Here is a 12,334-nt window from a genome sequence, read left to right as displayed (position 1 = left end):
AAATTTATATATACCTATTTTTTCTTGGCATATGAGTTATAATTAATTGTGAATTGGCATGTTAATTTAGTTTACTTTCACTATGCCCTTTTTGTGTCGAGAACCATTCTAGAGAGCACCAATGCACCCAGATGCTCTTGAACCGAAGGCTCCCAGCTCTCTACGATAAAACATTTTCATTTTCGATTGATAGATCTTGCCATTGAGTCTCCGGACCTCGTCGCGATCGGACGTACAGCGGAATTCTTCGAGAGTCTTTTCCGTGCGGTTAGCCCAATTAGTTTATGGCGGATATAAAGTGTGAGCTCGCCTGATCATGGAGCTGAACAATGTCACTATCGAGGACGCCGTAAGTCCAATGCTTCCTTGCATAACAGTTAAACGCGTGGTTTTATGTAAGAGGAATTCCCCCAATTGATCTGTTCCTATTTTGATTTTTATCGGATTTTGTTTTGCGAGCCACTTCTTCACTCAATTGCATTTCCCACTTAATTGTTGCCGCTCTGCCATACATATGAGTTTTTGAGGGTTAAAAACGTTGAGATAACACCCAGCAATTAACAGTTCATTCACAATTTGTTTTAAGCGATCTGTGCCAGTGATTAAATGTCGATCTAAACGATTTGTCATATTTATGCGGCGCATACCTTTCGATCCACAGTGTTGGAGCCGACAACACGCTGATTTATTAAGTACCACAGCTCATCAGCTATTAATTTATGGTCTGATTAAAATCACTGATCTCAACAAGCTGAGAAAAAACCGGCGCCCCGGGATCGCAGCACTGATACTAACGCTCAATTAATCACGATTGGAGACCAGAGCCGTCAGTCAAACTCGGGCTAAGATTAAATTCCTCCCTCCATGGGGCGTGTTAAGCCATATAGTTATGTTAATCAATTCAAAACTTTAATAGCAATTCTCATAAATAAAACAATGAAATATCCGTACTCTGCAATTATACAATAAAATGCGAGAATATCTCTATGGCCGATACTGAAAGCCGCTTATTAGCATAAACAAATAGATATTTGCATTAATAAAATATAATTACACTGATCAATAATATCAATTAATAATATTAAAAAAGATTTTTGTTTTATATATAAATTAATTGATGGTTACCAATTGAACTTGTACGATGCCCATTGATCATCCTTTTACAAATAGGGAAATGCTAATTAGGAAAAGGCATTAAAGTTTAATATATAATATTTTTGTTCAGTGTTTAGCTAAAAATAATTTGAATTTGCATTTGATTAACTTCCAGTCAGATGCGACCAAGTCCCACTCTCAAGCATCTAACACGCCTCCAAGTAATGAGAAACCCAAGCCGCAACTGCTTTACGCCATCAACGACAATCCCCCATGGTACCTGAGCATCTTCCTCGCATTCCAGCACTACCTGACCATGATTGGAGCCATCGTTTCCATACCATTCATCCTGACGCCGGCGTTGTGCATGTCCGATGAGGACGCCAACCGAGGCATCATTATCTCTACGATGATCTTCGTCACGGGCATCGTTACCTACTTCCAGGCCACGTGGGGCGTTCGTTTGCCCATTGTCCAGGGCGGAACTATATCGTTCTTGGTGCCCACCCTAGCCATTTTAGCTCTGCCGCAGTGGAAGTGCCCGGAGCAGGCCGTGATGGATTCCATGGACGAGGCTGAGCGGGAGGAACTGTGGCAAGTGCGTATGCGGGAGCTATCCGGCGCCATTGCCGTGTCAGCCATGGTGCAGGTTATCCTGGGCTACACTGGTCTGGTGGGAAAAATCCTCAAGTATGTAACTCCGTTGACCATTGTACCCACTGTGTCCCTGGTGGGTCTTACGCTTTTCGAGCACGCAGCGGACACCGCCTCCAAGCATTGGGGCATTGCCGTGGGGTGAGTACTACTGATAGAACAGTCATTAAGCACAATATCTGGTTTTTGGCCCATTGAATATGTGTTTTTCCTGTCTATTTAAACAATATTTAATTGGATTTATTACGTAAAAAATATATATTTAACTTGATCACCAATGACTAAAGTTTCCAATTACAAATGCTCTAGTAAAACTATAAAAATAGCTTTTTAATCTTTTTTGTTCATCCAAACTTTGTTATAGAACCACTGGTATGCTGACACTCTTTTCGCAAATAATGTCGAATGTTTCCGTGCCGATCTTGGCCTACCGCAAGGGTCACGGCATAGAGGTGCGCCAGTTCCAGTTGTTTCGCCTCTTTCCCGTCCTGCTCACGATCATGATTATGTGGGGTCTGTGCGGCATACTGACAGCCACGGATGTCTTTCCTCCGTCACATCCCTCCCGCACGGATGTGCGCCTGAATGTGCTGACCAGTGCCAAGTGGTTCTATGTGCCGTATCCGGGACAGTTTGGCTGGCCATCAGTGACGCTGTCCGGCGTGCTGGGCATGTTGGCTGGAGTACTCGCCTGCACGGTGGAGTCACTTAGCTACTATCCCACGGTGTCACAGATGTCCGGCGCCCATTCGCCTCCGCTGCATGCGATCAATCGCGGTATCGGTACCGAGGGATTGGGCACTGTCCTTGCCGGCCTCTGGGGAGCGGGAAATGGAACCAATACCTTTGGAGAGAATGTTGGCGCCATCGGGGTCACCAAGGCAAGAAATATAAAAGAAAACCCTGAAATTCAAGTTGAGGAATATATTATTTCTTCATTTCAGATTGGATCGCGACGTGTAATACAGTGGGCTGCCCTGATAATGGTTCTCCAGGGGGTGATTGGCAAGTTTGGAGCCATCTTCATACTCATTCCCGACTCGGTGGTGGGAGGAATCTTCTGCGTGATGTTTGGCATGATTATAGCCTTCGGGCTATCCACCCTGCAGTATGTGGATCTGCGATCGGCAAGGAATCTTTACATACTGGGGCTCTCCATATTTTTTCCGATGGTACTGTGCCGCTGGATGCAGAAGAACCCCGGAGCTATAGACACCGGAAACAAGACCGTGGACTCCACGTTATCGGTGCTTTTGGGCACAACAATTCTTGTGGGCGGAGTTCTGGGCTGCTTGCTGGACAATATAATCCCGGGAACGCCGGAGGAGAGGGGCCTCATCGACTGGGCGAACGAGATGCCCTTGGGCGATGATAATGTTAATGATGGCACAGCCACCGACTACGATTTTCCACTTGGCATGGATGCGATTCGCCGCTGGAAGTGGACCTACTATATTCCGTTCATGCCGACTTACAAGCTCCAGAAGCAAAGCTGATCGTGGGATAGTGACTATGCAAATAGGAGCCATTCAATTGGTGATTCGGTTTTTATTTAGTTTTAGAAAACACTTTTCGTGCTCACGCTCTAATTACAATTTGAACTTCGAATTCGGATTCTACCCAAAACTCTAGATGTATTATTTTTGTTCCGTGTTTCTGTTAATTTGCTTTTTAAATTCGCTTATTGTTTGTTGCTACGATTACCTAACACTCTCCCTTTTCGCTTACAATTCGCATATTTTCTATTATTTTGCAATAACATCAATAGACCTAGCAAACGAAAGTTGTCGCTATTAAACACTATTCAAATCTTGAAAACAATCCATCAGTTCTGTATAATGCAAAAAAATTGTTGTTAAAATTTATATAATAGAAATTTTAACGCATTTTCGGCGCGAGGTATCCTCACAAAAATAGCATAGAAAATACATATACATATATTGTGAAACACGTCTCTTTTTTTCACTTCCGGTTTCCCTGTCTCCCTTTCTCTGTTTCTTTTTCTGCTTCCGCTTCCGTTCCGCTTACACACTTATAGATTAAAATCAACGTTTTATGGCTATTGGCTAAATCTAAAACCGCCGAAGGAACCAAGGCACAATCATTTGAAAATCGTATATATATGCAAATGTGCATTATTGAGTCACGATCTATGGCTGAAACTCTGCTATATCCGAACTACAACAAACCTACGACTAAGGGCAGCGTTCAAAAGTCTGCACTAGAGTATAACTTTGGCTAAGTTCCATTAAAAAATTATCAAAAATCGTTATGCCTAAGTGGGATTTGGTATTGGGTATAATCTTATTGGGAATCTGGGAGCTGGGGATTGGATTGTAGGGAACCTGGGGGCTCCAGCCTAGAACTTGTGCTGTTCATTTTGGTGGTGGTAATGATGGTTTTGGATGGGGGCCGGATGAAGCTGTTGCTTCTTGGTGCCGCCGCTGCTGGCGCGCGAGGATGACGATGAGGCTGTGGTGTTGGGCGGCGTGCTCATGGCCTGGCCATGTCCGTGCCCGATTCCGATACCGATTCCGTGGCCGGGACTCGTCTTCTTCCGTTTGGAGTAGTAGCAGAAAATGCAGAAGCCATTCTGCGGTGTGGTACATCAAATGTTTGTTGGACTGCGAGTGGCCGACGAAGTGCGGTAACGCGATCCAGAGCTGAAATACATATCCAATTGTAATCACTAATCCCTCCTGGAAGTCACTGAACTCACCGCGAAATGCTGGATGTGTAGTCTCTAACCGGTGTCCTTGCTTCTCGCCTTTGGTAGGAGACCCCTTCGCCACTTCGACTGCTGCTCGAGGTCGGAGGCTCCAGCAGGGACATCGTTCGATGGTCGTATGGACGAAGGGATCTCCTTCCCAGGGTGGCATAACCATCCAGGTGACTGCTTCCTGCTGCACTGCTTCCGCTAGTCGCTGTAGGCAGACTACCATTAAGCGTATACGAAGATCTACGCTTCGGATTGTAGGTGTTATAGTAGCCGCTGGCAATGGCTCCATTACTCGGACTCGAACTGGAGGAGCTCTTGTACCGCATTGGGACCGAACTGTAATCGGTGGTCTCGTAACGTTTGCTGAGGAAAGAGGGCGAAGTATTCCTAATGTCATTCAAGCTCTTTCTCGGCTTGCTGGTTGCCCCCGCCGAGGATGCAGAGTAGTCCAAAGTGGAGCGGTAAACGGGAGGCTTGAGCTCCGTGCCCACGGGACTAAGTTTCAGGGGTCTGAAGAACTGCTGGGCTATGTCCGGTGAATGAGCTCTTGGTGGTGGATCCAAGTCCGAGGCATGCAGCTTGTTACTGGAGCGTGCCTTAGCTGCCGCCTGCTGCTCCCGGTAGTAGTCCCTCACCGCCGATGGACCCACAATGCTGCTGGTGCGTCGTGGTTTCTTTTGTTCATTGAAGCGACTGTAGAAGCTCCGCCGCTTAATCCTGTCGATCACACTCTCGTTGGGATCAGAGCTCTCGGAGCAGCGAGTGGGCGAGGACAGAGAAGCTCTTGACAACCGGGAGACTGTGGGCGAGGGCGTAGCGTGCAACATGTAGTTGTCCTCGGAGCATATGGACCAATTGTCGAAATACAACTCCGGCTCTTCGGTGGGCGATAGGAAAGTCGAGGTGGAGGCGCAGTCATCTTGGTAGCTCCTTGAGTCCGAGGAGTAGTTGGCAATGTTTTCGAAGGAGGGCGTCAGCAGCGGATTGTTCCGATTTATCTCGTGTGCCGATGAGGTTCTGTAGCCAGAGGTTTGCGAACTGCAATTATTATTGGTATTTGTTGAGTTGTTGTTGGTGGCATTCTCCATGGACTGCTGGCTGGAGCTATTGTTGGAGCTGGCACTCTTCATGGCTCCCGGATAGGGTGGCAGATTCGAGTAGATGCCCATGCCCAGTCCTCCGTTTCCATTGATCAAAGCCGGATTGGTTTTGGATCCCCGATAACTGCTTCCGCTTGTCGTAGTTGTGGTGGCGGTGGTCACCAAGCTGGCAGCACCACTGCCAGCCACATTGGTGCTGGCCAGATCAAGCATCAGGCCCTTTCGCTTCTCCTTGCTGCTCGGCGTTGTGGTGTTAGTGGCAACAATGCTGGTGGTTATGGCGGTCAGGTTCTGTCCTTTGTTTTGCCTGCAATCGGGGCAGGCTGTTTCGCAATTGCAATTCTCTTCGCCGTTTGGCGTCGCAGCGACCTTGCTCTTCGTGCTCTTTACCACATTTTGATAGATGGGCGATGTTGGTAGCGAGGCATCCAGCAGCTGATCCTGCTCTTCGCGAACCTGCCTTTCTATGTTGCTGGTTGATCTGGTGCTCCTTACTCGGCGTTGCTCACTGCTTTCCCTATCGAAGCGACGCAACAATCCTCCGAACATCTTGTTAACTGCTCCGCCCTGTTTTCCCTGCCCCTCTGGGCATCCTGCGTGCAACTCCTCCACACTGGCAGCTCGCTTGGGACTCACGCGTCCATTGGGCTGTGACCTGGGTACGGATCTCTCCCTCAAAGAGCGTAGCATGGTGTCAAACCGGGAGCGCTTGTCCGCCCGTTTATCCTCAGAGAAACCAGTCGGTTGGGACTTCTCTGTGTCCGAAAGGATCTTCTTGTACTTCTCCGGAGAGCTGCGTTCTTCGGGAGATCCTTGTTTTTGGGTGCAGGCCAAGGATGCAGCTGCTCCCGTAGAGCCAGTCTTTTTCTCCTTGCTCATGGCGGAGTCTCGTAGTTTCTCAAACTTCTGTCCCAAAGCGTAAAGCAAACCCTTGCTGGGTTTCTTTTCCGGTGACTTTTCCTTGGGCTTGATGACCGGACTCGACTCCTTGGAGCTTTCTACCGGCGTTGTGTTTGCAGTGGTGGTAGCTGTGGTGGTTGGTGTGGTTGGTGTCACTGGAGTAGGTGGCATTAGCTTGGACTTCTTCGACACCTTAATGATTTTCTTAATGGTCGTGGGTCGCGAGTCGCTGGAAGAGGATACTGTATCTTTGGCATCTGTTACGGCAGACATAGTACCGGTTGGTGTGGCCGTCAGGGATTTCTCCTCCGAAGTGGACTTGGAACTAGTGGGCGTTGGTCCAGCCGTAGGAGTCGGTATAGCTTCTGCTATTGTGGGTATGGCCACTCCACTTCTTGTAACCTTCCGTAGTTCTTTTGGCGTGGCTAGTTTGGTGGCTGGGTAGCTTTTCGGTCTCATCAGGCGGCTCTCGCGAGGAGCTGGTTCTACTGCGGATTCATTGGTGTTCCCTGAAGCCAGCTTGCTGGGTAATTTAGTGGGTAGAAGTGATGTTGTCGGTTCGGGGAGATCGGTAGAGGTTTTGAGACTTAGTCCCACATCTTTCATGGGATAGGATTTGGGTCTTTTCAACTTTGTTTCCTTTGGTACAGAGCCAGCGAGGTCAGCATTCTCTGTTCCTGGTGTCTTGGGGGTCTCGTCTGTTTTCTTAACCACCTTCTTAACCTTCCTCACCAAAGTGGTGGTACTTGAGGTAGTCGTGGACGCAACTTTCGTTGCCTCTGACTCATTGGATTCCTTGGGTTTCAACTTCTTTATCTTTTTAATAGTGGAAGTCTCTTCTGTTTTCTCCGACTCCAGAGCCTGCTCATTTTGGCTTCTTACAGCGGACAGGAGCTGCAGCTCCTGGAGGATTTTATCCGCCAGTTCGTGTTTGTCTAGTTCCGTTTCCAGTTCTCGAGCCTTCGAAACACTTCGTTGCCGGGATGTTGGGGTTTTGACAGTATCCCTAACTTGGCCATTTGAATCAGCATCTGTAAACAGCTCCATGCTCTTGTTGCGTGAATGGCGCATGGAGGATATAATGGGTGCCGTTTCTGCCGGCTGCTCCGCTTGCTCCACATTGGGCAAACTATGCTTACGACGCCTCAAGTCCTGTGCCTGTGTCTGCTCCTGATCTTGGCGATCGATAGACTTTTCGCGTATTTCCCTGAGCATGCTCTGGGTTTCCCGATCCCTAGGCTCATCAAAGAAGTCGGGCCGAAGAAAGCGAGAAATTCGACGCTGCGAGGAACGGCCAACCCTCAAGGAACTGGTGCCTTCAGTGGCAGCAACTTGCGGCAGTTGCGGTGGAGGCGAGAGACATCCACTCGGCGGACGTCCTAGTCCACCACTGTATCGCTTCTCTGGCGCATCCTTTGAAGCTATCGATGGACTCACATTGCTGGACTTGCTCAGATACGGCGAGTAGTACTTGTACTTTTCGCTAATGTCGCTGGTGTAAGTGCTACTGCTGCAGAGTGACGATTTCCCATAGTCATCCCTACAGACACTGCTGCTGCGGCTTTTAGTAGTTTGGGCAGCCCGGCTGTCGGCATCCTGACCAGAATTTTGCCTGGTTGCCTGGCTGCGACTGAGGCTTCTCCTGTAAATCGCTGTACTTGCTGAAGTCGTCTTGGGGGCGTCAGTGGTCAGTGGCTTGGCCAGCTCCTCCTGTGGCTGTTGCTCCGGCTGGTAACCCCTTCCGCCGCTTTGGCTGCGCTTGTACACCTTGGGAGTGGAGGAACTACTGGGTGCGCTGGTCTGGACGCTCAGCGTGCGTGATAGCTTGCGAGCCTGAGTGGGTGGCAGTTTTGCAAGTAGCTGTTCCTGGAAACACTTGGGCAATCCAGGAGTTATGCTAGACAGGGTTTCAAGGTCTTTCTTGCTGAGACGCAGTCTCGATAGATCCAAATCGGCCAGGTCCAAGGGCTCCTCGCTGTTCGCTGTGCTGGTTGAAGAGCCCGTGGTGGTACCCTTTTCCACTTGGGCAGGAGCTGAACTGGGCTTGCCTTTGCCTTGATGATGACCTGTGAATGGTTAAGATGCCATAGCCAATATAATAATATGGCCTTTCTTATGGAAAACAAAATGAACGTCTATATGATTTATAAATAATTCCACTTACTTGCCAAGTGAACTGATAAATTTCAATTATTGAGGGTTACTTACATGCCGATTACAATGATTGATTGATTAATTGACTGCCCCACTTCATCAGCCCCAGAGATCTGAAAACTTTTCTCGTTTTCGTTTTGGCAACCAAAAGAATTACTTTCCAGAGACGCAATCAAAGCGGAGAAGCTTCAACTCGAACACTTAACAAACTTGCAGGATGAAGGATTACGAGCATCCAACAAAGGTTAACAAAATCATAAAACAACTGGGATTAGCTTACGTGCAGGAATACGAAAACGGGCGGTAACAAAAATGCTGGTCAATTTGGATTTCATGTTTTATTTCACTTGGTGTAGGTATAAAAAATAGTTTCATATTTTATGGTACTTCAGATTAAGTGTTTAGTTCTCGGTTATCAGTTTTTTTGGGTATTCAGTTTTCAATTACCGATTTTAGTATTAGATATAAAGTAAAAGTAAAAGTATTGCTTAGTTGGTATGCTTGAAGCTTTTGCGCTAGAGGAATTGCTTGACTGAGGCGAATGGATTTGAGTAAAAATGACTGGAGTATGATTAACTCGTTGAGGTTTAAAATTAATTTTAAAATCAAAATCACAATAATACAATTTTCATTGTACTGAGGGAATGTGGTTGCGCTACTGCTGCCTTAAGTAAAAATTACACGGTTTTCCATTCAATTTTACAAAATATAATAACAGTTAAAAGTCGAATTCCAGCTGCTCGGCTGTCAGTTAATTTAAGTTTTTCAATTAAATAGCAAAAGTGAAAACAAGTATTTAAACAACGAACAGATATGCTAATCGAATTTTGGCAACATAAAAAATGGAACTTGTTGTTTGGCCAGTCTAATAGGAGCAGCACCACCTACACAACCACCCACTTGGCTTGGCTTATGGCTTCCTTGGACCAGAGGTTGTGGTGCTGGCGGTGGTGCTACTGCTAGTGGTTTTGGCCAACTGGGGTGTGGTTGCGGTTATGGCCGAGATGACTGTTGGCGGCCTGCTCCTGCCGTTGGCGTTTGGGTTTGCGTTGTTACTGCTGCAATTGCTGTTGGTGGTGGTCGTGGTGGTTATTGTTAGCTGCTTCGGAACGCCGGCAACGGCTACGGCCACCGTTTTGGCCGTGGTCGTGGCCGTGGCGAAATGGCCCGGTTGCGATTTGTTGGCGGTTCTGAACGGACTCTGGTTAATGGTTATAACATGCTTTGTGGGCGTGGTAGTAGTAGTTAAAGTAGTTAAACCAACTGTAAACGAAAGTAAGTACGAAACGTGTGTAAACGGCCAATAATAAAATCATTATTTGTAATACATCGAATCATCGGCTGGTGAATTGCAAATCACTCAAATAACACTCTACTAACTACGATTCACTACGGATATGGCATTTGATCATGACTTTCGGGTTAGGATTTCTCTACAGTATATGGAATGATGATGAACGTAACAAGTTTGAGATTAGTAGCTGAGAGAGAGAGAGCGAGTTTCAGTTCTGTACATTATCGTATTCAAAGTTTTGGACATTTTTTCTTGGGTTCGCTCCATTCATGAACTCTGTTTCACATCAAAAGAGATTGCCGTTTTGGGATCACAATTACAAATTACTCTATTAACAATTTATCCAAAAAAAAGCCCAGAACTCAGATATTTGTTTTTGTTTCTTTTTTTTTTACAATTTTTTTAGTGCCAAGTTAGTTGTTGGTTGGTTGGTTTTTAGCTGGTTTGTTGGCGGTTTTTTAACAGCGTGGACAGAGTCAACTACATTGAGAAGCTTTGGGTGTGTTGGTAGGTTGGTGCGCATGTATTTGTATTGGCAGGTATGTGTGTGCGTGTGAGCTTAGTGGTGTTAAACAAATAAACTTCTTGTACAACACAAATTTTGGTTTTAATTTCGTTTACTGATTATTCGGCTTTTGGCATTTCCAGGCTCAAATTTTGTTTGTAACTAATAAAAAACATCAAAAATAAGAAGAACTGGGAAAATCAACTTGAAACTTTGTCTTTGGTTTTTGGGTTAGCGCATTAGAAAACTTGTAGTTTGTTTGTTTATTGTTGGTGAGGGATAGATATATATATCCAAAAAAATATATATATATTTGTATATAACGAGTTGGTAAAACTAAAACAAATTTAAGGTAGCGGGGCCATTTGCATAAAAAACTGTACAACAATTAATTTACCAAAGAAAGTATATATCGAACAATTCTTTTGGTTGCGAAAACAAAATCTCAGTTGTCACCTCAAATAAAATAAGAAAAAGGTAGGTTTTGTCTTCTTTCATTTTGAATTGTATTTTTTATTGTCATCTATGTGGTTGTTCTCACTGCAAAACGTAGTAAATTAATTAGGTGTTGGTTTCATTCGCTTTAGTTTATTTCATTGTTAACAATAAGTACAATCTCCTTAGGTCGCCATCAACATTTTAATTTTCATTATCATCATCTCAATTCGAATAACATTTAGGTCAAGGGTTAGGCCTGATTCGGGTTCGCCATATATGAATATATATTTTTGCTTGAGCATTTCTCTATATATGTTACTGCGCTGGTATACAGAACTTTGAATACGATTTGATTACACTTTTATTGACTTAACAAATTCTTGGCTCTTCCTTGCATTGTAACTTAATTTTCATCATCATTGCATGAGTGCAGAACAAAAATTTGAAAGGCAAATAATAAACAGGGGTAAATAATAATAAATAAATAAATAGTGCATAAGTTAAAGTAGGAAGTGGGGTGGATTTTGCTTTTTCTGTAGAGCAATAAATAGATTTAGGTTTGTAAGCGTCAGCGGCATTATGGGTTAATAACAAAAGAGTGGTGTTCTAAGACAGACAGCATTTAGATATATATATATATATAGTTATAGATAGTTCACTGGATAGAGATAGATATAGAGTGAATATTGATAGAGACTGAATTATGCTATTAAGAACTGTGCGCGCACACAAAAACAGTAAATCAAATAAATATAGTCTTCAACGGAAATAATGGTTTGTCGTTGTTTAAGTATTAATTGGCATTTTCACTTGATAATTACAGTAGACACTTATGATTAATTGTTGTGTTTGTTGTTGTTGTTTGGCTATTGTTTTATCTGGATTTTGTGGGACAATATATGTAAGGTTTAGACTAATTAAACAAGGTAGTTCACTTGATCGGTGATCTGTGATCTGTGTTCAGTTGATTGTTTGTTTTGTTTAGCAGACATCAAAAACTACTTGAAATAAAACAGGTTTAAGTATACGATATAGGCATATTGAAATTGAAAGTACTCTTATTTACGTAGCATACGTTGCAGCGCTTTTCTTTAGTTCTACTATTTGTTTTTTTTTTCTTTTCGGTTTGTCTGTGTGGTTGCTTCATTGATGCGGCAACAGATTTCCGGCACTTTTCCGGCTCTGACTGGCGTGTCTCACTACTGATCTAGGTATTTACTCTTTATTCTGTGATATTCACCTCTTGGCAGCGTGGCACCCGTGCGCGAGAACATCGATTCCATGTCGCTGCCCAGATCCCGGGACATGCTGTGCCGCCACGGAGCTCCCAGTCCGCTGCTGTTGCTGCTGTTCAGGCGGCTGTGAAGGATATCAGATAGTTGGATAGTAGAAACGGTTGGACAATGTGAGGTAAGAACAATGCATCAGCGAATGCATCACTGCTAATCGAACTATCTGCCGAGGGACTTGCACAT

The 12,334-nt window shown here is 45.0% G+C and overlaps 2 protein-coding genes across 13 annotated transcripts in view; one reads left to right on the top strand and one right to left on the bottom strand.

Moving 5' to 3' along the window:
* Positions 1-190: 190 nt before the first annotated feature.
* LOC6536508 (solute carrier family 23 member 1) lies at positions 191-3,697 on the top strand. The gene is made up of 4 exons (XM_002097049.4): positions 191-349; positions 1,271-1,890; positions 2,114-2,630; positions 2,694-3,697. The coding sequence occupies exons 1-4, from the start codon at positions 317-319 to the stop codon at positions 3,243-3,245; spliced, it is 1,722 nt and encodes a 573-aa protein (XP_002097085.1). The 5' UTR covers positions 191-316; the 3' UTR covers positions 3,246-3,697.
* Positions 3,278-12,334, bottom strand: part of LOC6536505 (serine/threonine-protein kinase par-1) — a 45,453-nt gene continuing 36,396 nt past the window's right edge. For 8 of the 12 annotated variants that reach the window (XM_039376267.1, XM_015192283.2, XM_015192294.3 and 5 more), the window contains 3 exons: positions 12,100-12,218; positions 4,469-8,534; positions 3,278-4,412 (listed from right to left, as the gene is read on the bottom strand). In XM_039376267.1, the coding sequence (XP_039232201.1) occupies positions 4,358-4,412; positions 4,469-8,534; positions 12,100-12,218 (4,240 nt within the window). In that variant the 3' untranslated portion in view covers positions 3,278-4,357. Of the gene's footprint in view, positions 4,413-4,468; positions 8,535-8,945; positions 9,886-10,989; positions 11,262-12,099; positions 12,219-12,334 lie in introns of those variants that run through there. The other 4 variants (XM_015192287.2, XM_015192290.3, XM_039376270.1 and 1 more) reach the window with 2 other exon arrangements.

This window comes from Drosophila yakuba, chromosome 3R (genome assembly GCF_016746365.2).
Source record: "Drosophila yakuba strain Tai18E2 chromosome 3R, Prin_Dyak_Tai18E2_2.1, whole genome shotgun sequence".
In the NCBI taxonomy this organism is placed as follows: Eukaryota; Metazoa; Arthropoda; class Insecta; order Diptera; family Drosophilidae; genus Drosophila; species Drosophila yakuba.
The sequence above is the reverse complement of the archived record's forward strand: the minus strand, read 5'-3'. Positions and strand labels throughout refer to the sequence as shown.

Bases quoted from the DNA above. Each gene is read 5' to 3' on its own strand.
- LOC6536508 (XM_002097049.4), top strand. From the start codon at position 317: ATGGAGCTGAACAATGTCACTATCGAGGACGCC. The intron at 1,891-2,113 runs GTGAGTACTACT...ACTTTGTTATAG, and splicing joins CATTGGGGCATTGCCGTGGG to AACCACTGGTATGCTGACAC. The intron at 2,631-2,693 runs GCAAGAAATATA...TCTTCATTTCAG, and splicing joins GCGCCATCGGGGTCACCAAG to ATTGGATCGCGACGTGTAAT.